This window comes from Aquarana catesbeiana, linkage group LG04 (assembly GCF_042186555.1).
Source record: "Aquarana catesbeiana isolate 2022-GZ linkage group LG04, ASM4218655v1, whole genome shotgun sequence".
NCBI classification, from domain to species: domain Eukaryota; kingdom Metazoa; phylum Chordata; class Amphibia; order Anura; family Ranidae; genus Aquarana; species Aquarana catesbeiana.
In genome coordinates this window covers 398,109,826-398,134,462 of record NC_133327.1, presented here as the reverse complement: position 1 = coordinate 398,134,462, position 24,637 = coordinate 398,109,826, and the positions used below count along the sequence as shown (strand labels likewise).

General features: G+C 37.4%; 1 protein-coding gene across 3 annotated transcripts in view; it reads right to left on the bottom strand.

The window, feature by feature from the left end:
• The window catches only part of NKAIN2 (sodium/potassium transporting ATPase interacting 2), a 1,596,052-nt gene that overhangs the window by 407,077 nt on the left and 1,164,338 nt on the right, over window positions 1–24,637 (bottom strand). For all 3 annotated transcript variants that reach the window (XR_012243909.1, XM_073627189.1, XM_073627190.1), the window contains exon 4: window positions 2,487–2,687. Coding sequence is in view for 2 of the 3 variants with exons in the window: in XM_073627189.1 (XP_073483290.1) it covers window positions 2,487–2,687 (201 nt within the window). In the remaining variant the exon portion in view is untranslated. The remainder of the gene's footprint in view (window positions 1–2,486; window positions 2,688–24,637) is intronic.

The following is a 24,637-nucleotide window of genomic DNA, read 5'->3' as shown; positions in this document are numbered from 1 at the left end:
TGGTTAAACAGTAACTCCACTTTTGTGGGGAAAAAAATAGCAAATAAAGAAAAAATAATATTGCATATACAATTGCGAGACAAGTCATATTGTAATTGAATGTTATTAAAAATTACCTTTCCTTTTCAATCTGCAGCGCTGTAATTTTCTGAAAATGCATTGCAATATGGCTACGTGGAGGTGTTCTGTACACAGAATGTGTGCAGAACGCCCCCCAAGAAACATAATTTCCTGCTTGTGTGATTGGCTCACCAATTTTCCCGGGAGTCTGCCCTAAGATACAAGTCAGATATCAGGCTTCACCTGCAACAAAAATGTCATTTTTGGTGAGATACTTTCAATAGGAAATCAGGTCTAAAGGGATGCAGGCCCAGCAGCTTTCCTCATTAGAGCCCTGAAGGTACAGCTGATTGATAACTATGAAACCACTCCCATTAGACTCACTTTTCCACATGGATACAGACAACACACACAGGGATTTCTTCAGAATAACAAAAGGTGGGAATCTGTTTGTTACAATCCTTGTAATGTACATAGATCACCCAGCAGAGGGGAATGTTTTTTTCTCAACAAAAGTGGCGTTACGCTTTAACTTTGACAAAAAAAATCTGGAAGCGGATTGGTTTCTATGCAGAGCTGCACACGATTTTGCACTCTCCAGTTTTAGTAAATCAACCCCACAACTAACACTACTGATTGTGGTTGATTATATAGTTGCATAGTCAGGCTGAAAAAAGACACACGTCTATTCAGATTAAACCAATAGACAAATACATTATATATAAATAGCATTACATACAAGCTTGCATCCACAAGACCCTACACCCACATAAAGACAAAATACTCATAAGCATGGTGCAATTTGCTACAATAAGGAAAAAAATCTTTCCTAATCCTCTAAGAAAATGTGTTATTCCCTGGGTCAACAATCTTAGTTATGTTGATCACATACATTGATGTCCAATCTGTGCATAGGAAGTCCTTTTAGCAGGGATGTATATAAACTTCAGGCAACTGAATGATAGCATTCATTTGTAAATCTATGCACTGTTGGGCTGATTTACTAAAACTGGGCAGTGAAAAATATGGTGCAGCTCTGCATAGAAACCAATCAGCTTCCAGGTTTTTTTGTCAAACCTTAATAGAACAAGCTGAAGTTAGAAGCTGATTGGCTACCATGCACAGCTGCACCAGATTTTGCACTCTCCGGTTTTGGAAAATCAACCTCTGTGTGCCACGTGCTTACTTTAGTAAAACTACCACTAGAATAGGCTATTGGAGAAGAATGTAGAGTGCTTTATATGTACAACTATTTTTCAACTATACATACTATAAACAAAAGAATGGAGAGTTGTTTTCTCATTTATTGAACTACATTGACTACTTTCAACATCTGCATCTGCATGCCAATACAACTCTCTACCTGAAGAGGCCACAGATGTGTAAAGACAATTTTCACAGGAAATCAAATCTGGGAAAATAATCACATTTTGTGCATTTTGAGGTTTAGTGCTGCCTTGTTTTTACCCTATTGCCCAGGCATTGGCCTGTTATTTGAAATACAGCCTTGCATATTAGCATGATTTCCTGTGCTTAATTAACAGTAAGCATTGTAACCAACTTACCCACAATGGGTCTGTATATCTAGAACCTAAACTGCTAGGCGAATACTCTTTTACAGTACCTGTTAGTTCTAGGTATAATATAGCAGTGTGGGCAGTTGTTATCTATATTTTTCCTTCTCCAGATTCAGCTTGCCTCATGTGTCTATGATGTCTTTTGTTTGTTTGCTACTAAGGTTATCCAGTCGAATGAGGTAGAAGTAGAAACAACAAAAGGTAGCTTGTTGGGGGGTAGGAAATATAAATCCGGTAGTGATCCTCATATTGTCTATGTATTTTTGTACTGGTCATCTTTCATTAGATTTACCAATTTAATAATACTCGGTAAATAGTAGAGCCACCTTAATATTACAAAGCTTTTTCAATGTAAAACTGATAAAACAGTGCAGCTGAAAAAGGTTGCCAACATTCACATCATATATTTTCTGTAAAATTTCTTCACTGGCTTGGGGTTTCAGTGTCTGAACATTGAGAACTAGCTGCCATGTGTTAAAATATGTGTTCTTCCCTGTACAAACAAAAAGTCCCCTGGCACATAAAAATTATGGTTTTTGGGAACATCACACAATGTACTCAAGCATATCACCAGAGTCCAGTCAAGTCAAGGCTCCTATCTAATATGAAGTCTAACGGGCACAATATATTTATTTTATACTTTATAAAGTTTTGTAAATAGGATGATACAATGGTTTTCATTGTGTTCTTAAAATCAAGTTACCTGCTTAAACAATAGAATTTCTAAATGCATATTTTTTAACGTTCAACACAATTCTTTATTCATTGTTTGGAGACTTTTTCTCTTATCCTTAAAGAATAATAATACAAGCTGCAATATGTTTTAAGGCACAAAATCTTTTTACTTACAGCAAAAAAGATCTGAAGGGAGCTGTGTGCCACTTCTATATACTGGTACTCTAGCAAGCACTCAGAGATAGTTATGTAACGATGATCTTCTGGTGCCCACTCTGGAGCTGGCGTTACTGAGGTAACCATGCATCCTGGACCATTTTCCATCCACCAGGAACGATGCATTGATATATTAAATGTCATGAAAAGATCTCTTTCCTAAAATAAACAAAACAATCATATATATTTTACATACATATATATATATATATATAACATGTATGTTTTTAAACTGCAAACAATTGAGAAACATAAACATGTAAAATTATATTTTAAGAGTTATACACTCCTATAGAAGAAAAGTATACATTTTCAAAAAAGAAAAAAGCAGTAATGAATTACACAAATATTAACAGCATCCAATGTTTTCAGATTGCCTTATCTCATAGATCATACAGTTTATTCTTTAGTAAATAACGCACAATGTACTGTGCATAAAGGTGACTAGGTATTTTAAAGTTATTTAAATACAGAAGCTTTGCATACACTATGTAAAATATATATCTGGGATTGAGTCTCTCTGCCACCACATGTGCTCATGATCCCTTCCATTTTTTTAATTCTTCTCCTGACTTTGTACTTCTGAATGATGACTTTGGTGCTATGAAACCTGCCTCTACTTATTTTTGGATTATGTGTTCACATGGTACTTCACCTAACCCCAGGCCTATCCCAGGAGCTGTCAAGCAGTAAATCCCAAATCTCCTATCCATGAATCTCAAAACAACAGAGCAATTTTTAGAAGCAATGCTTCAGGGAAGAGTGTAGCAGCTACTGTATGGCACAGAGCATGTATTAACACTCTAAATTAGTGGAGTTAAGGGTTTGCATGAAATGCTAAAAAAAGCCATATCATTTCAAAAAGTGTTTACTGTTTTTACTGTAGATTACTGAATACAAGTAATTTTTTTGTAGCAAAATACCCTTTTATGGGAGATTAGAGAAATATTATAGATATGGGTTAGAGTATACATTTTTTTCCTTTTATTCGTTCAAACGATTTATTTTTACAAATGAATTAATCATAATTAATATAAATAGATTACAGAGAAACAATAACAGATGCATGAGAATTCTAAGTAAATACTGCAATATTTGAATATGTTTTTTACTTAAAAATTAGACAATAGATATGATATACATTTCTTTCCTAATGACCATTGTGTATTGGCCACTACATGGTGTTATGCAGCCTATTGATAGTATGAGCACAATTTGACCCAAGTACTTTTAATAATTTGGCAACCAGCATACATCAAAGTGGTTATAAAGCCTAAACATTTTTTACCTTAATGCATTCCTTGCATTAGGGTAAAAAATGTTTAGGCATCAGTATCCCCCATTCACCCATCCCCCCTTTTACTTACCTGAGCTTTCATTCAATCCAGCCCTGTGCAAAACTGCAGCTCGTCTCTCCCCTCTAATTCCTGGTCTCACCAGCTTTACTGAGGCCAATGGCTCCCGCTGCTGTCAATCAGAGCCAGTGACAAGGGAGCAGGGGCGGGGCCGAGTCCTGCTGTTTGCGTCAATAGAGGAAGACAGCTAGGCTCGGGAGCGAGCTTGCACGAGTGCCCCTTAGAAAGCAGCTTCCGAAGGGGGCTCTTGCCGGAGGGGAGGAGCCAGGAGTGCCAGCAGGGGACCCAAAGAGGAGGAGGTTTGTGTCCGCTCTGTGCAATTCCATTGCACACAGCAGGTAAGTATAAACCTGTTTGTCATTTTTCTTTTAATTGTGTATACAACCTCTTTAAGGATTACCCTCTCTCTACATATGGTCTGGTATCAAGGTATCAGAATAGGCAGTTATTTTAGAATCTACAGCATTGCTCTTTTGTGTTATTTTTTTTAATCGGGGTAGATCTTATAGCAATAAAATGATAGAACTAGTAGTGCATAGTGCAACAGTAAATAGGACATTGTACTTCTTCTATACTAATCTCATATGTATTTTAATTTAACCAGCTTCATCTCTAAGACCTATTCTAGCTCTGAAGATGTTATAAAGGTCTGTGGAAATGTGCTGTTGCACATTATAAGAAGGTCAATTGTAGGTGTGAAGGAGGTCAATTGCAAATGAAATGCACCTCTTAGTGAATTGTGAATAATTTCAGAAGCAACTCAAATTGATCTCAAATGCAAGTAGAATGCTCCTTAAATCATGATGCATTTGGCCATCAACACAGGCCCAGAGCCTTACAACCCAGGCTCTAACAACAACACCAGCACAGTCTCCCATATTAATACTATATTTGTTATTCAAAAAAGCAGGCTTCAATGGATCAATGTATCTCCACTTGTTAATATAATATATGAGTCATTATCTATGACTCCTAATATCTTCTCAGAGTTTTTTTATAGTATCTTTTTGTTGATCCAAGTCTAAATGTAAGTTTATTTTTTCAGAGACAGTATCCTAAGGCTCCATGCATATTGGGCTTAAAAAAAAGTCAGTTCCCTTGGCAGAAAAAAAAAACACTCATATAGAGCATTTTTGCACACAATTTAGACGAGTTTAGCTTTTTCAGCCAGAAAGCTCCAATCAGATCAGAAATGCAAACCCCATGACTAAGCTGGGGGGGGGGGGGGCTGGGGCGGTTTGAAGCGCATTGGGGGCATGGCCTGGCGGGAGTCCAGGCTTAGGTTGTCTCTCTCATACCACCATAGGACTCTGTGCATGTGCAGCACCAGGGATTTTTACTCTCTTCCTTCCAGTGACTACAGGAGCTGGAACAAGCTCCATCCCTTACTGGCACTCCTGCAGTGGTTCCAGCATCACCCACACTATTCCCCATAGTGATTGAGCCTGAGCGGCACACTAAACAAACTGTGGGTCAGTTAGCTTTAAGTTGTTAGTCAAGTCCACCTAAATTTGAAAGTGTATCTAATCTACTGTACTAATCTACTGTAACATTATCTAACACTAAATGGGTGGCTTTGTTGCTCCTCCAATGGAATGGAGCCATCCTAATACAAGAAGTGTGTTACTAGCTGGATCACCAGGTTAAAATAAAGGGAAAAAAACACAAATGCAGTCACTGCATTGAAAGATCAATAAGTTGCAATATATAAAATATTACATTTTTGTTTTTAGGATTTTACCACAAAAAGTCTTACCTCATTCTTAAAAAAAAAAGCCAAAGGTGTTTTTAATTTTACTTGGAAAGGATTAGAGCCCTCTGTAGGTTTTTACTGTTATCTAGGGTTACATAAGGTTTTGGTTGGACATTACCTAACATTCCCTTAGCAATGCTTCTCTCATTTCTGTCCTAACTTTCCTCCTTCTGTTAAATGAAGTTTGGAACAAATCAACCTGATATATGTTCCACACACTCAACAAAAAAAAAAACCCTTTATTGATTTGATATGAGTCCTTCTCTCCTCAAACACTAGCCAAGTGCTGATAGGCTATACTGCTACCATGTTTCCCCCAAAATAAACCCGGGTCTTATATTAATTTTGACAACAAAAGACACAGTAGGGCTTATTTTCGGGGTAGCTCTTATCATGCCATGTGCTGTCCCTCTCCCTCCCTGTCACAAATCCCCCATGTAAAAGTGCTTGTAGAATGTTGGTATCACACAATGCAAAACTGCTGCATGTTGAGATGTAGTGCCACATACCTTCTTATATCTCCTGTGACACGCTGGAGGTCTGCAGAGGAAGGGGGGCCCGAGATCCCCCGCTGACATCTTGGAGAGGGGAAGATTAGCTGAGTGCAGCCTGCCACTTGCTTAGCCCGCCAGAGCTCTGCACAGGGAGGGGGGCCGAGACCCCCCCGCTGACATCTCGGAAAGGGGGAGATAAGCTGAGTGCAGCCTGCAACTTTCCTTAGCCCATCGGAGCTCTGCACAGGGAGGGGGGCTGAGATCCCCCCCGCTGACATCTCGGAGAGGGGGAGATAAGCTGAGTGCAGCCTGCCATTTCCTTAGCCCGTCGGAGCTCTGCACAGGGAGGGGGGCCGAGATCCCCCCTGCTGACATCTCGGGGAAGGGGAGATAAGCTGAGTGCAGCCTGCCACTTCCTTAGCCCGTCAGAGCTCTGCACATGGAGGGGGGCCCAGATCCCCCCGCTGACATCTCTGGGAAGGGGAGATAAGCTGAGTGCAGCCTGCCACTTCCTTAGCCCGTCGGAGCTCTGCACATGGAGGGGAGCCGAGATCCCCTCCGCTGACAGCTAGGAGGAGAGGAGCAGGAGATTAGCTGATCGCAGAGCAGCTGTATTCCGAAGGTAATTGGCACAATTGACACACACAGTCTACAATATACACTACTGCAACAGAGAAGTGTATACACTATACACACAAGCACTCTACGCTAGGGCTTATTGTCAGGGTAGGGCTTATATTACAGCCCTTCCCGAAAATCTCAGTAGGTCTTATTTTCAGGGTAGGTCTTATTTTCGGGGAAACACGGTATGTGCATGTGTACTGTAGTTTTGTGATTTAAGGCATATGTATAAATATTTTAATTATATCTTTCAAGTATTTTATATACAGTATCTGGTTGCTGTCCAATCATAAAGAATATGCTTCAATAGATCCTTGAAACAAAAATGGCTTTTACAGATGAGACCATGATAAATCACAATACATTTGAAAAGAATATTTGCTACAAAATTAATAATGAAATGCTATTAGTTCAATCTTCTCTCACACAATCCAGAAGAGTCCAAGTAAATTGTTACTATCACTTACAGAATTATTCTGATAAAGAGGTAAGGTCCTGAAACATGTTAGTATAATAGAGATACTTACTAACCATGGTTGCAGTCATAGTTCCCTTTCTTTGCAACAGCTTGGGAAACTTTTGTAGTTTACTTTACTCAGGCTCTCCCTGAATGTTCACAACAGAATTTCCCCCCTTGCTTTTTTCCTCTCTATTCATGTGTGACCTGGCATTCCTTTGGAAGATTTGCTTGGCGATATGCCCTAATCAAGCCACTTCTTTGTAAGTGCATTTGTATTTATTACATTGTATAAAGTAGTGTTATCTGCACTATCCAGTGTTGTACTGTATATGTTATCTTTTGGAGATACATACAGCATATAGAGAAATCTCAAGGATTTTCAGAGTTTCTTGGCACAAGAGAAGCATGGTGCATTTGAAGATGTTACTATGATTTTGTCCCCCCCATAGGCCAGAGGCCACTCCCTACTGGTAATAATATTTTTACATTGGGCATGTGTCCTTGTGTTGAATCACCTACTAGCTTGAATACTAGTGCTGAAATCTTAGCTAGTGACATCAGTAGCAGTAGATAAATGACATTTATATTTCGCTTTGATTTGTGTTATTACTTTAAGTTAAGGTTGTCTTTCCTAAGCAATTGGTAGAACCTTTCCTAAATATGTTTCCGAAATATGGAGTCTATGACTGACACTGGATGAGCAACCAACTTTTTTAGAAATTGTTTTGGTAATAGAAAAGGAAAAAAGTTAAAACATTGTTGATGTTTTTGCCTGAATGAGGGTGGGATTATTGCATTATCTCATTTTTCTTTTGTTGAATTTTCCTTACTAATAATGCATGAAATGAAGTGTAAAAGTAATATTAAACCCTCTTTTTTTTATAATGAAGTTCTTCATGCGCAGCATAAAGCAGTAAAGCTAACCTGATGTTTCCCTGATGCTCCTTTGTATGTGATTTTCAACTTTATTTGAGTCACTTCTGCCTGACTCTTCCTCTCTACTCCCCCTATGCAGCTCAGATCCCATGGGGGAACATGTGCATACACACCCCCAGCTTAAGGACTACATATGGGTGTTCTAACACATGAGTCCTGGTATCTGAGTATGGGCGCGGCTGACAGGGGGAAATGGCGTGCCTGGGTGGAGCTGCAGAAAGCTTCTTTCTTCAGCTGATGGGGATCCTGCTCGTCCTTGTGTCAGCTAGTGTAGAAGTGACGTGGGACGCATTTGCGGTAGCATAATACATGATGGGACATGTAGTTCTGAAGACTCAGTCACTTGATAGCTGGTAACGAGCTTCCTCGGCAGGATTGCTGAGGATGCTTCTAAAAAAACTTTAGTAGATTCTGATGCTTGCTAAATATTAAAAGAAAAAATAATTGTGGATGGATGCTTTGTTTACCCTTTAGCTGTGTTTAAGATAAAAAAATATTAAGCTTTAGAACCGATTTAAAAATTCTATATTTCTTGGTGGTAGAGAAGAAAACAGATTTTCTATAGTTACTTAAAGGATCTAATTACCTTTAGCTTAACTCAGAAAGCATTTTTTGCATATTGTGGAGATAACAAAAAAGTAAACCATACACAAATTACGTTTTAAAAATATTTCTATTTCTCATACAATTTGCCAACAACTTATTATGCCGCTTAAGAAAAGATCTAATACGATAAAGCCTTGAACTGATGTAAGCAATTAAAACGAAAGCAGGAACCACTGTGGGAAGAATTAGACAGAACTAGGTCATCCTTGTTTTACAACAGTTTTCCTCTAGTTATAGAAATATTGGATGGCAGCATTCAAGGTTTGATAAAAGTTACTTTTCACCTTTTGTGAAGCGAATATGGGCCCTAGTGAACCTGCTATAGTTATCTAAGCCTGAAGGAATGCAAAGCCTGCTTCTGAAATCTAGGTCAGGTCATTGTTGGGAATGTGTGCAAGTATTGTATTAAAATGGAGTGAAATAGAATAAGAATATAGATTTAAAAAATGCTGTACATTCACAGAATAAAGTGTATTACAAAGAAAAATCTATGGCATATCTGCTAATGGTGAAATAGACTTGACATACAATATCTGTTTGTCACTTGAGGACAGAAACTGTTCCACAACTGAGCACAAAAATTCACTACCAGCTCTTATATGTATTTGCTTTGACCAACTATCTTTGCATCAGTGGTGGCCCATCCATAAGGGGCACAGGAGTGCCGCCCCTCTAATCCATGTGCCTGGCCCCCATTCTAATTGGCTTCAAAAAAGGGTGGGCTTGGGGCGCAGAGCACTGAGCTGCAAGCCCACCCAGTTGTGTGACAATAGTATATTAATATTCGCTATTGTCTTCCAGATTCTCCTCCCAGGCCTATCAGGAAGCAGGTCCTGAGACCTAATTGGCCAGGGAGTCTAAAGTACATTGTTCAGAAACTCCACTTCAAGTGCAGGATTAATGCACATTCAAAAATGTTATTTGAAGGAATTGTATATTTTTATTCTTTCCATTTATTCCTTATTAAAAGATTTTATTTTTTATTTTTTTATTGCATTGGTACATGCATCCTGTGGCAGTGCCCAGCTACTCATGCCCTTTATATTAACAAAAGCTAGAAAATTGGCCTGGAAAAAAACAGATACAAATATTATTATTCATTCTTTGACATCAATGATGTATGAGAACTACTTTATGTTCAGGATTTGCAGATTTTAGACGGTTCCTCCTATGAATAGAACTCATGCCAATTTTCCTCATTACTAGTAAGAAGTATTCTGCACAACACATATAGTGATATACCTCTGTTTCCTTTAACTCGATACTCTGATCTACCACCTGAACCCTGAAAAGAAATTAAAATGTCACTTTGATGTGAGTGAAGGGGAAGCTGCTAAGTATGTTTGCTAATTTGCATAGGCAGGTAGGGCAAGCTAGGGCCATAGGGAAACACGCTAAAAGTAAGTGCAAGTACTTAGTGTGGACAAAGTACAGATTTATAATAAAATTTAGCAAAATATAATCAAGGGTGTGATGGTGGTGCAATGAAAACTGGGTTGGGGGTAAAAAAAGTACATTTGGATCTGTACCTCTTGTATATTGACAAGAATTCTCTATAATAACTTTAAAATAATCGAAAAGTTCCTTCTCCATCTACCCACAATTAAAAATAATGATTTACAGGCACCATATAAATAAACAATAATCTGTAAAAACAAAAGCTGGGTACAAAATCTACTTACAAAATGGTTATTGTCAGATTATTTTCACATAATTTAAAATGTAGAAAAATGTGAAAGCAAACTTCTTAGGAAGAATGACAAACAAATGTATATACAGTATGTTGTTTGATTTGGAGTTGGATTTGGTATTTCCGTTGAAGAAAATGGTGAAGTATTGATTTCAGCCTTTTAAAAAAAGAAACCTAAGCTTTATCACTGTTTAGTAGCACTAAGCATAAATAATGGTCTATATAAACAGACACTGGCAATATCGATAGGCACAAATTGTTTATGTTTTATTTAACCAGTTCCGGACTGCCCACCGCACTTATACTGTGGCAGGCCCCGCTGCGTGAAACAATGTACCAGCGCCACCGGCGACACGCTACCGCTGTGATTGGACAGAGGGACTGGCGGCGGCGATGCCTATGTAAACAAGTACTAGTAATCAGGAACACAGATCTCTCTCTTTGTCAAGTGTCAGCATCCCCCACACAGTTAGTAAACATACCCAGGTAACACATTTATCCCATTGATTGCCCCTGATGTTAACCCCTTGCCTGCCAGTGTCATTTATACTGTGATTCTTTTTTTTTAGCACTGATCACTTTAATGGTGTCACTGGTCCCCAAAAAGTGTCACATACTGTTCAATTTGTCAGCTGCAATGTCTCAGTCCTGCTAAAAATCCCTTATCACCACCATTACAAGTAAAAATTAAACAAAAAGTCCCTAAATCTATCCTATAGTTTGTAGACACAATAAATTTTGTGCAAACCAATCAATATACGCTAATTGGGATTTTTTTACCAAAAATACGTAGCAGAATACAAATTGGCCTAAACTGATGAAGAAATTAGAATATATATATATATATATATATATATATATATATATATATATATATATATTTTTTTTTTTTTTTTTATTGGATATGTGTTATAGCAGAAAGCAAAAAATATTGTTTTTTTTCAAAGCTGTTGATCTTTTTTTGTTTATAGTACAAGAAAAAAAAGCAGAGCTAATCAAATACCACCAAAAGAAAGCTCAATTTGTGTGGAAAAAAAGGACATCAATTTTGTTTGGCTGATGCACGTGCAAGTGTCAGTTAAAGTAAAGCAGGGCCATTTTGCACAAAAATGGCCTGGTCATTAAGGGAGTAAATCCTTCCGGGGCTGAAGTGGTTAAAAAATATTTTATATATATATATATATATATATATATATATATATATATATATATATATATAAAAACATTTTCACCTGAAAACCAAATACTATCAATACTAATTTTAATTGCAGTATTTAAAACTTTTTTGTTTTTGTTTTTGGTATATTGTTTCATGTTACAAATAGAAGATTTAGTACTTCAGCACCATGGACAGCACCAACATGTGTAGTGTCACAGAATCCTCAAAGTCTTGAAAAAGACAAAGTTCAGTTAATGTACACTCCGGTATTATATTCAATGCTCACAAATGTAACATACACCAAGAACTTGATCAGGATTTGATCATACTAGCTGGTGTTTATGCTGGACAGGCTTCAGGTGGTGGAGCCTTATGTTTTTACACTGCAAGGTATTACGTTTTTCTTACATTTTTTTTACCTTTTACATTTTTTTTTACCTTTTGTCAGAAAGTTAAACTGTGGTGCATGGAAATGCAAGGTGTGAGAGAGCTACTGTGCGGTGTGGTGTGGAAAAATACATAGATGCAGATTTCCATGCTGCAATTTTCCACATTTTCCACCTGTGTTCCAGTGTGAACAGGGCACATAACAATCAACAGATATATCAATTAACCTATGCAATTTTTACATGTATGAATGACAGAAACAGCAGGACTAGAAATCTAAATAAAAACAATATGACTAATAAAGTGCATTTAATAACATTGATACTGCTAAAAAGTAAAATGCATGAATATACTAGGTATAACACATGCTTTCAAATGTAATTTTATATTTTTTAACTAACTAAGGAAGCAGTTCTTGCCAATGTCAGTAAACTGTGAAAGGCCAGTGTTTGATTTTTCAAGCAGCGTTCAATGAGTTTGGTAAAGCTATATTACACAAAAAATACTCCATCAAATTTGAGTCCCAAGCTTCAGTGCAGCAGCTTCTAAGTTCAAATACTGGTCTGTTGGTAAATTCCCTATTGTGAAGTAATGTCTAAGGAGATCTTGCACTCGACTAAAGCTGCACATAGATGGATTGAAATGTTGCCGGTTCAGCAGGGACCAGTTGAATTTTTATCCATCTGTGGCCATTCTAACTCGAGAGAAGTCGATCTAATGATCGACTTTTCTCATACGGGACAGTTGAAAAGCCTTCATTCGTTCAGAACCTGTAGCCATTTGGCTACAGCACCAATCAATGTATTCTGTCCCTATTGTCAGAATACAAAAGCAGAGTGGGGAGGATTCCTCCATTCTGATCATGTGTGTGGATGGGAGAATCAGTTACTTGTCTTTTTCAATCAGCCCGCCGGATGATTGAAAAAAACGAATTAACAACCCATGTATGGCCAGCTTTAGGGCTAGTGAACATGGGTGTGTGAGATTAGTTTGTGATGTATTGTAATATATTTGATTCATGCTTGTCATGCATTTGCATTGTATTTGCCATTCACAATTACTCATTTGAGGAATATAAGGAAAACACAACCTAATCTCAAAGGGATCTCGCATCGTGCTGACCTGATATAAAACTTGTCCAACTGCAGGCAATACTTTTTTTTATTCTATTTTGAGTGTGGAAGGTTAAGAACATCTGTCTATACGTTTATTTAAGGGATGCCTTAAAAAAGGCATAACAGGAATTGGGAGAAAATCCCCCCCACTTCCTGACTATTTGACAAGTTTCAAACATAAATTAGGAAATTAAATGAAGTTATCCAACCTTGATGCAGGCAACAATAAAACAAATTCTCTACTAAAGTGAGGAAGGTTTGAGACCTTTGTCAAATGGTACTCTTCACTGTTTCCCCTTACTACCTGTCAGGGTAATGGGGGTCGGACACAGCAAGAGAAAATAAATATCCTCTATGAAGACATTGGCAGCATTTGAAAGCCTGTTAGAATTCTGTCTCTTTTTCTCCAAAATGAAAAGAAAGATTCAGATGGAGTTCATTTCAAACACACTGACACACTAACAAACAAACTGATCAGTATATGGGGAAGGGTTTTGACAGTTCCTGAAGCACATTATCCTTAACTTCAGTGTGGATGACTGCTCAATCTTCAAGTTCTGAATGAACTAAAGGGTAGTTATAAGTGTCTCATTGCCTGGAGCAACTGTCAGGAGTTAATTGTGCCATAGTCAACAGTAAGCAGCTGGGGGGGGGGGGTGGATTCTGAGCTTATAAGGTCACCTTGTTACAGCAGAAGATGTCAGATACAGCTGAAATGACAGTCATTTGTTGATAAGATGGTGCCTTATTTTCATATATGACTTGGGTTTAGCCTTAATCCAGAGGTATTGTCTACAATACTTACCTCTGATGCAGCATTCTGATGCCTGCAAGGTCTCTTGTCAGCATCTTTTCCGACTCCTACTTACAAATGGAGGGAGACAACAGGAAGTGAGAGGAAATCTACCCCTAGGAAGGGAAATTCATTCCTGTAAGAGTTATCATGGGAATAAGATGTCTCCACTGAAACTTTATCACCAATCCTTGGTTCCACGACAACCCACACCGTATCTTGTTTGTAACCCGGGGTCTGCCTGTATTTGGCCACCTTGATTGGCTGGCACAGGATGTAACTCCCATGCTTGCACAGGAGTTATGCCAATAATGTAAACTGAGCTGCACATTGTAATGATGAGTGGGAACAGGCAGATAATGCATGTATTTTCTGTAATAAAGAGTCTGCCTGCTCGTATTTTTTTTTTAATTTAGACTTCGGTTCTACTTCAAGTGCTCTTTGCTTGTTCTACTTCAAGTACTCTTTGTTTTCTAAAATGTATATGAAGATTTTAGTTCTTGTGCTTTAAATGTATATACAGTGTGCTTGAAAATGACCACAAGAAAGGAAACAATATAATGGAATTTATCTTGTAAGAAGCATAAGATATATTGATAACATCTTCCCCACACATACAGCAAATGTTCAGCTTATTTATTCAAAGTTGCTTGATGACTTGACACAGTTCTCTAGAGGCAAAACATGAATCAACAGCTCAATGTGCAATTTCCTGGCAGCAGTGTGTGCATGGCTCTACTTCATTAAGGAAGTGATGACACGTGAATGTGAATAGTGAATACCTTCTGTTTTCAGAATGCTGTTGAAAAGGGCTTTTTGTTTCCTTTTGACACACCAATGCCTGCCTGTCTTATTGCTCCTTAGGGTTTCATATTCATATCTTCACTGATGATGGCTAGTCAACATGCAATAACTTTATATAACTAAAATATATGATTATATATTTCAGGTTGTATGTATGTTTTACATCAGCAGACCTCTTGGAGTAAATATATGATTTTTTTGGCCCTACATTGTCAAAACATCGCCATTGCTGACTCTTATTCCTAAAAATGCTAGTTGTTTGTGTGTTATACTTTTCCAGTGGCTTTACTGAAATCACTTTCTTTACCCCTGACTTCTGACTTCATTCTTACATGAACCTAAAGACAATCAGATGTTTTTAGAAGGAGATAAGGAATGGCTGCCAACTTATTCCACTAAGTACAAGCTCCCAATAAGAACAACTGGAGAGTTGGCAATTGGCTGTGTTATTTTTAACTTAAACATTTCTTTTCTCAGCTCACCAAACAAGGTCTAAGTTCTTGAGACACAACTCCAATAGAGATTCTGTGTCCATGAGCAATATCTACTACTTATGACATACTTCTTCAACATGCCTTCTCTCACAATCCCTTGTATATCGGGGATTGCGAGCAAGAATTAGATCACCCGCTTTTACCAGAGGATTGGGAAGTCTTTTTTTTTAACATATAAGTCAAGCCTCTCAGTTCAGATACAAGAGAGGAATTATAAAATCTTATCTAGGTGGTATTGAGGCCCTGACAGAATACAAAAGATGTTATCTAACTATTCACCTAGTTGCTGGCACTGCTGTGGTGGTTGTGTCTGTACCTGAAACCATAGCAATCTGTGGTGGTTGTGTCTGTACCTGAAACCATACTGCAAGGCTGTATTTCAATTAACAGCACATATTACAGGCAATAGGCTACCTGAGCTACCAGAACTGGCCTTAATCTCTATCTTTCCAGTATCACCACAGATGGCTAAGAAGGGCCTAACATGCTTTATGTTTTGCCACAGCTAGGGATATCATACTCAGACACTGGAACTATAGCGTCATTCCCAGTATTAAAGAATGGTTGTCCAAACTAAATTATATTATGCGTGTGGAGGAATTGACAGTGAGCCTACAGGAGAAATACTCAAAATTCATACAACAGCTATGAAGGAAAACCGTAGGGAAGGCCCCCCTTTCTTTCTTTCTTTCTTTCTTTCTTTCTTTCTTTCTTTCTTTCTTTCTTTCTTTCTTTCTTTCTTTCTTTCTTTCTTTCTTTCTTTCTTTCTTTCTTTCTTTCTTTCTTTCTTTCTTTCTTTCTTTCTTTCTTTCTTTCTTTCTTTCTCTCTCTCTTTCTTTCTCTCTCTCTCTCTCTTTCTTTCTTTCTTTCTTTCTTTCTTTCTTTCTTTCTTTCTTTCTTTCTTTCTTTCTTTCTTTCTTTCTTTCTTTCTTTCTTTCTCTTTTTCTTTTTTTTCTCTATGCTCTATTTTCTCTTTTTTTTTTTCCTTTGCGATTTATTTTAATGGTTGAAGGTATGGGGATGCAAGGGTCTATGCATGAAAATAAAATTGAACGACAAACCATCTCAAATTGAGTTTTTGTAATATGCTTATCAAGGAAAAAAAAAGAAAGAACAACTGAAGAGATACAGTAGCTCAGAGAAAAGCCATCAAACATAATAACTATTATGGAATAAGGTAGATGTTAAAATTTTATATATACTTTTTACGTATATATAATATATATATATATAGATTATATGTTAAAATCTATATTACAGATACCTCCCACCATTTCCTGAAGAAGCAGGCGTGGACCTGAGAAATGCATCATTAGTCCTGATACTTACCTGAACAAGATAACGGGAATGCGGGTTGCATTTGAGTAGATAAAAAAAAACAACTATGTATTGGAGCTTATTGGAGAAATATTGTGTATCTTGTATATGCAGTATACATGGTAAACAGCATTGTGTATGCTTTTTTTTTATTGAATAGACTACTTGTAAAGTGACAAATGAGTATATGAGATTTTATTTATTCATAAAAGAATTGTAATGTATTTCCTTAAAATTTCTGTAGTTTAAGTTAAGTCTGTTGCATATTTCTAAACTCTATAGGAAGTGTGGTTGAACCTACCAGTATCCATTCAAAAGATGAATATCAGGTGGACTTTTATTTGGCTTTAAACTTTACTATGGCATGTCTAAAGCCATAAAGAGTTTGCCAGAACTTCAGCAATTAATGGCTACTGAGATAAAACTCAGATTTCTGCATATGATTGTTTGGAATAAACTGTTAGGCCTTGAGTTTTTACTTCTTTTTTCAAGTCATTAATGTTATAAATTACTATATTGTAAAAAGACTGATGATAGCTGAAAAAAGTACAGAAATTTTTGATAGAGAAACAGAGATAAGCAGTGACTTTCAGAACTTGCTTATGTTTATTGTTATGCCTCTGGGACTCATTTGCAGTCATTTTTTCTTGTCATGTTCTGTTCAGTGCATCTGTTTTTCTAGCAGGAAATAGCTAATGATACTGCAAAATATATTATATTAAACTACATAGCATACAACATAGTCTTATGGCCACCATTTTAGACCAGCTTTACAAAAATGTTAGTTAAAAGAGATTTGAAAACTGTAGTATTTATTGATTACTTTTAGGGGTAGCTAGGGTTCCAGTGACCTCTAAAGACCTAGTGTTATCCAACCCTTCTGCAGCTGAATAGAATAAAATTTTCAAAGTGGAATTTATGTCAGGAAATTAAGTTCTGCTAGATCATCGTACGCTGGCCCCGTTTGCAGGTATAGCTATGTAAAACATTAAAAATAAGTGCCTATGCTGTTTAAAATCCAATACTACACTGCCTCTCCCTGTTCTACACCTGTTCTACACAAGTTGCTGTCTATTTCCCAGCACTGTGCCAAAAATGTAGAGGCCAATCTGCTGACAACCTAAAGATTTGCTGCTGCTCAGGGGCTCTGAGATTCAGCAAAACGGCAGCCTCCAGCAATTTAACTTGCACACTAAATTTGGTAGCATAATTATTAATGTGGTATATATGTTCCTTTGCTAAAGAACATTATTTTTTATCAAGTTGTTATGGGTAAAAGTCTGCTTTAAGGCAAACCTGTTCTTTGCCCACTAAGGGAAAATTAACAGGTTTGCTTTGATCCCCATCCTCAGTATATACTTACTTTTCCTCCATTCCCCCATTGCTCTGTTCAGTGCCGGAGCCATAGGAAATACCTGGTACATGAGGGTACGGAGGAGCATGTTATTTACTGCATGTGACTGAACCTATTCATAGTTACATAGTTACATAGTTACATAGTTAGTCAGGTTGAAAAAAGACACAAGTCCATCCAGTCCAACCATAAAAAAAAAAAAAAAAAAACGTACAATCCAATATACCCAATACTATACCCACAGTTGATCCAGAGGAAGGCAAAAAACCCCAGCAGAGCATGCTCCAATTTGCTAAAGCAGGGGAAAAAATTCCTTCCTGATCCCAGAGAGGCAATCGGATTTTCCCTGGATCAACTTTACCTATAAATGTCAGTACCCAGTTATATTATGTACATTTAGGAAAGTATCCAGGCCTTTCTTAAAGCAATCTACTGAGCTGGCCAGAACCACCTCTGGAGGGAGTCTATTCCACATTTTCACAGCTCTTACTGTGAAGAAACCTTTCCGTATTTGGAGATGAAATCTCTTTTCCTCCAGTCGTAAAGAGTGCCCCCTTGTCCTCTGTATTGACCGTAAAGTGAATAACTCAACACCAAGTTCACTATATGGACCCCTTATATATTTAAACATGTTGATCATATCCTCCCTTATTCTCCTCTTCTCAAGAGTGAACAAATTCAGTTCCTCTAATCTTTCCTCATAGCTGAGCTCCCCCATGCCTCTTATCAGTTTGGTTGCCCTTCTCTGCACTTTCTCCAGTTCCCCGATATCCTTTTTGAGAACTGGTGTCCAAAACTGAACTACATATTCCAGATGAGGTCTTACTAATGATTTGAACAGGGGCAAAATGATATCTCTCTCTCTGGAGTCCATACCTCTCTTAATACAAGAAAGAACTTTGCTCGCTTTGGAAACCGCAGCTTGGCATTGCATGCTATTATTGAGCTTATGATCTACCAAAACCCCCAGATCCTTCTCCACTACAGATTCCCCCAGTTGTACTCCCCCTAGCATGTATGATGCATGCATATTCTTAGCCCCCAAGTGCATAACTTTACATTTCTCAACATTAAACCTCATCTGCCACATAGTCGCCCAATTAGACAGAGCATTGAGGTCAGCTTGTAAATTGGAGACATCCTGTAAGGACGTTATTCCACTGCATAGCTTGGTGTCATCTGCAAAGACAGAAATGTTACTTTTGATCCCAGATCCAATATCATTTATAAAGATATTAAAGAGTAAGGGTCCCAGCACTGAACCTTGGGGTACACCACTGATAACCTTAGACCATTCAGAGTAAGAATCATTAACCACTACTCTCTGAATTCTGTCTTTTAGCCAGTTTTCTATCCATTTACAAACTGATATTTCCAAGCCTGTAGACTTTAACTTACACATGAGACGTGTGTGCGGAACTGTATCAAACGCTTTTGCAAAATCCAAATAAACCACGTCCACAGCCACCCCTCTGTCCAAGGTTTTACTTACCTCTTCATAAAAAGAAATCAGGTTTGTCTGACAACTTCTGTCTTTCATGAACCCATGCTGTCTGTTGCTTAAAATGTTTTTTTCCAGCAAGAACTCGTCTATGTGGTCTTTTATTAAACGCTCCAGTATCTTCCCGACTATAGAAGTTAAACTAACAGGTCTATAGTTACTTGGTAAAGACTTTGATCCCTTTTTAAATATAGGCACCACGTTCGCCCTGCGCCAATCCAGCGGTACTATTCCCGTCATTAATGAGTCCCTAAAAATTAGATACAATGGCTTTGAAATTACAGAGCTCAATTCTTTTAGGATCCGTGGGTGGATGCCATCAGGTCCAGGTGCTTTATCCACCTTTATTCTGTCTAAATATTTCTGGACCATATCCCTTTTGAGCCATTGTGGATCATTGGGGGCTGTGTCAATACCACCCCCCTTATGGACATGAGCTTCCCCATGCTCTTTTGTATATACAGAGCTGAAGAAAGTATTTAATAAAATAGCCTTCTCCTTGTCCCCAGTCACCCACTCTAGATTATTTTGTAAAGGGCCTACATGCTCAGACCTGACCTTTTTACTATTAATATATTTGAAGAATTTTTTGGGGTTTGTCCTACTATTTTTTGCGATCTCTCGTTCATTTTGAATTTTTGCACCCTTGATTTCCTTTTTACATATTCTGTTAAATTCTTTGTAGCATTTAAATGACACTAGTGTTCCTTCATTTTTATATTTTTTAAAAGCTCTTTTCTTATTGTTTATAGCTTTTCTAACTTTGACCGTGAGCCACATAGGTTTTCTTTTTAGCCTTTTAAACTTATTGCCCATGGGAATATACTTTGCAGTGAGGTCCCAAACAGTCTTTTTGAAGAATTCCCATTTCTGTTCTATGTTTATCGCTGCCAATATTCCCTCCCAGTCTAAGTCCTCGAGAGCAGCCCTCATCCTTGGAAAATTTGCTCTCTTGAAGTTAAGTGTTTTTATCTTTCCCTTATGTATTTCTTGTTTACAGCTAACATCAAATGAAATCATGTTATGGTCACTGCTACCCAGGTGTTCCTTTATCTGCACATTAGTAATAAGCTCTGCATGGTTTGAGATTACCAGGTCCAACAGAGCTTCATTCCTAGTTGGGGCCTCAATAAACTGGACCATAAAATTGTCCTGTACTAGGTTTATAAATTTTTGCCCTTTAACTGTCCCAGCAGTGCCATTACTCCAGTCAATTTCTGGGTAGTTAAAATCTCCCATTATTATCACTGTCCCAGCCCTTGCAGCCCTTTCCATCTGTGCAAGGAGCTGAGTCTCCACCTCCTCGTTAACATTGGGTGGTCTATAACAAACTCCAATGATTAACTTTGAACTACGCCCATCTATATGTAGTTCCACCCATAATGCTTCAGACTCATCACACTCTCCATCAATCAGGTCCTCTTTCACACTTGCTTTGAGATCACTTCTCACATAGAGACAGACCCCGCCACCTTTCCTTTTTACCCTGTCTCTCCGAAAGAGTGCATAGCCAGGAATATTAATAGCCCAGTCATGTGAGGATTGAAGCCAAGTTTCAGCAATACCGATTACATCATAGTTCACTTCATGCACCAGAGCTTCCAACTCACCTATTTTGCTTGGCAGACTTCTGGCATTGGTGAACAAACACTTTAATGCATTATTACATTTTGGTCTGGTGTTTTTCATATATTTTTTAGTAGTACAAATGGCACTACAGTTTCCAATGGCTGTTTGCAACATGGGAAATTTCTTGACACCTGCCATAACCCTCCCCCCATCTGTCCCCATTCCACCCTCCATTAATGTCTGACCCCTAACTGACCTGTCTTCTTGATGTAATTCTAGTTCACCCTCCCCCCTCAATCCTAGTTTAAATACTCCTCCAGCCTTCCTATAAACCTCTCCCCCAGCACAGCAGACCCCCTTCCATTCAAGTGCAAACCGTCTTTAGCATATAGGTTGCACCCAAATGAAAAGTCAGCCCAGTGCTCTAGAAACCCAAATCCCTCCTCCCTACACCAGGTCTTGAGCCATGCATTCAGCTCTCTAATCACCCACTGCCTTTCCTGTGTTGCGCATGGTATTCAGTGCTGTCACAGGAGAGTTCAAAGCCTTGAGCGAGTTATTAATCCCATCACTCGTAGGGAAGCAAAAAGCAAACCAGGTGTCCTGAATGGGCAAAAAATAAATTTTTAATTTAAAGACTATTATTTTTAAATGAAGCCTTTCCTGCCATAGCTTCCCTTTCATTTTGTAATTGCTCAGTGCCACTGCCTGGTAGTAAAGCTTTTGCTCATGTTTCAATACTTTGAGTCACCAACCTAGAACAAACAGATAATTACTTATAACTTCCTTTATCTTTATACTTGTTCCAAATCAGTGACACCAAATGAATTGAAGCAACACTACTACAAACTGGAATTTTCAGAAAGAGTTCAGTAATAACAGCTTACATATTTCTTAAGGCTAACTTAAAACATTTATTTTCACCACAGTTAACTACATAACATTATAAAAACAAGGGAAAGCTAATTTTTTACAAAGCAGTTATCTGTGTGAGAAGCTTAGGATTGACACTGCTATCATCTGACTCCTGCTCTCCTCACCAGTCTCTGAGCAGTGACACTACTGAATACATTTAATTGCACTGTCCTAGAATCGTTTTTTGCAGGCCAGGAGTCCCAAGTCAAATATGTTGCTGCTACCTATCTAAGGAGATAAGTTTGAGTTTCCCCTAAAGGAGTGCTTAGGTATTATGAACGGCATCAACATCTTGCAAACTAGATACAATATTATGTTAATACACTTTCCAGTATTATTATACATTCATATTCAATTTCCACAAATGCAACAAAAACAGACAAACCAATAAACTCCTGTGATTAAATTCACATGCATGGATGACAGAAACAGCAAGGCTGGAAACCTAAATGGAGTATGACAATTTTATCCATACGATTCATGCATTAAAACTGCTGACAATAATAGATAAGATACACAGACTGATTAGGTACAGTGGATCCAAATAATCAGTAATTTTTCTCACTGTATATCATTTTTAACATTTATGGGGTAGTAATTTAATGCCGTAAATAGTTTCATGAGCTTTCCATTTTCAGTAAACCATAAAAAAGGACAATATTCACCCCGGTCCGAATTTGCCACAGTGAATATTTTAATAAGTAAGCTTTTGTTTTATGTGTCTGAGTCACATGCAAGAAAAGTTCCTATTTTTTCCCCTTTTCAAAAAGTTTTATTGAAATTTCAAAGAACAGGACGACATAAAATAATACAATATGATGAATGAATACATTAATGCAATATAGAAAACATATTATAAATTAGTTACAAATAGTAACATTTAGAAAATGAAAGTACAGATTCAAATGAATTTAATTAATTTGGATTTTACAAAGAAAGTGATCAAACTGCTACAGTGAATGGAAACTTAACTCAGGGTAATATCCCCATGGTTTCATACAGATAGGCAGGATTTCCTCACTATAGAAATCTAGAGGATACATATGGAGTATGTACATCTTATAATATAACTATAGGGTATCTGCTTCAGGGAAATTCCCCATATGAAAATAATAATAGAGAGTAGTGTACCTGATATTGAAAGCATAATATATGAATATAGATAAGTTAATCAAAAGTAAATAGGAAGGTTTGATAATAAAATGTGAGTGTAAAGTGAAGAAAAAGAATGAGTATCATGGGTCAAGATATACATTTAAAGGTTTCCACTAGATATGGAAGAATGCCAAGGATTTCAAATATTTTCATACATTTCAAGTTTATCATTTAGAATAGCAGAGATTCTTTCATTTATCATTATCCAGGACATGTTGGAATCACCAGGTCGTCTTCCAAGATTTGGCTATTGTCATTTTAGCTATTATAGGTAGAAACAAGATCAGTCTTCTTGTGTAACTAGGTATCACCTTCATCTGTTGGTTTAGTAATGCTTGCAATGGGGATTTATTAATTTGCATCCGCATCAAAGAGTTTAAAAATTATAAATATGAATCCAAAACTCATCAACCTTCAGACACTCCCACCAAAAGCTACAACGAATAAGATTGGGCATAAAGGGCAACCCTGTCTAGTACCTCTATATATATTAAAAGATTGAGATTGAAACCCCCTTAATAGTTAGGGAAGTTATGGGATTTTGATATAGAGAAATAAATTTAGGTCCAAAGCCATATCGCTTTAAAAGGAAAAATGAGGTATCCCCATGTAATGGAACCAAAAGCTTTATGTAGGTCCAGTGATAAGAGCATGCCATGTCTCAAACCCTGCATGCCTTAATTTGATTGTACATCAGATATAATATCTATAATCCATCTAGTTTAATTTGAAGCTCATCTGTGTGGAACAAAACCCACTTGATTAGGATAAATATAATCGGGCAAAAAGTAATTAAGCTAATATTTTTGTCCTTGTGTGGAGGCCCAAATTAATTAGAGAAATAGGTAATTATTCAAAGTTTCCTTGGTCTTTACCTGGTTTCGGACTAACATGTATAAAGGCTTTGTTTTCATGTGGGGGAAATGTTGTACCATCTTGTAAATTATTGAAGAATAATTACTTTATTATTTTTTTATTCTACTGCACATGATTAACCACTTCAGCCCCGGAAGATTTTACCCTCTTCCTAACCAGAGCGTTTTTTGCGATTCGGCACTGCGTCGCTTTAACTGACAATTGCGCGGTCGTGCGACGTGACTCCCAAACAAAATTGACGTACTTTTTTCCCACAAATAGAGCTTTCTTTTGGTGGTATTTGATCAGCTCTGCGATTTTTATTTTTTGCGCTATAAACAAAATAAGAGCGACAATTTTGAAAAAAACGCATTATTTTTTACATTTTGCTATAATAAATATCCCCAAAAATATATAAAAAAACATTTTTTTTCCTCAGTTTAGGCCGATCGTATTCTTCTACATATTTTTGGTAAAAAAAAAATCACAATAAGCGTTTATTGATTGGTTTGCGCAAAAGTTATAGCGTTTACTATATAGGGGATAGTTTTATGGCATTTTTATGAATAATTTTTTTTTACTAGTAATGGCAGCGATCAGCGATTTTTATTGTGACTGCGACATTATGGCGGACATGGCGGACATTTTTGACACATTTTTGGGACCATTGTCATTTATACAGCGATCAGTGCGATTAAAAATGCACTGATTACTGTGTAAATGACACTGGCAGTGAAGGGGTTAACCACTAGGGGGCGGGAAGGGGTTAAGTGTGT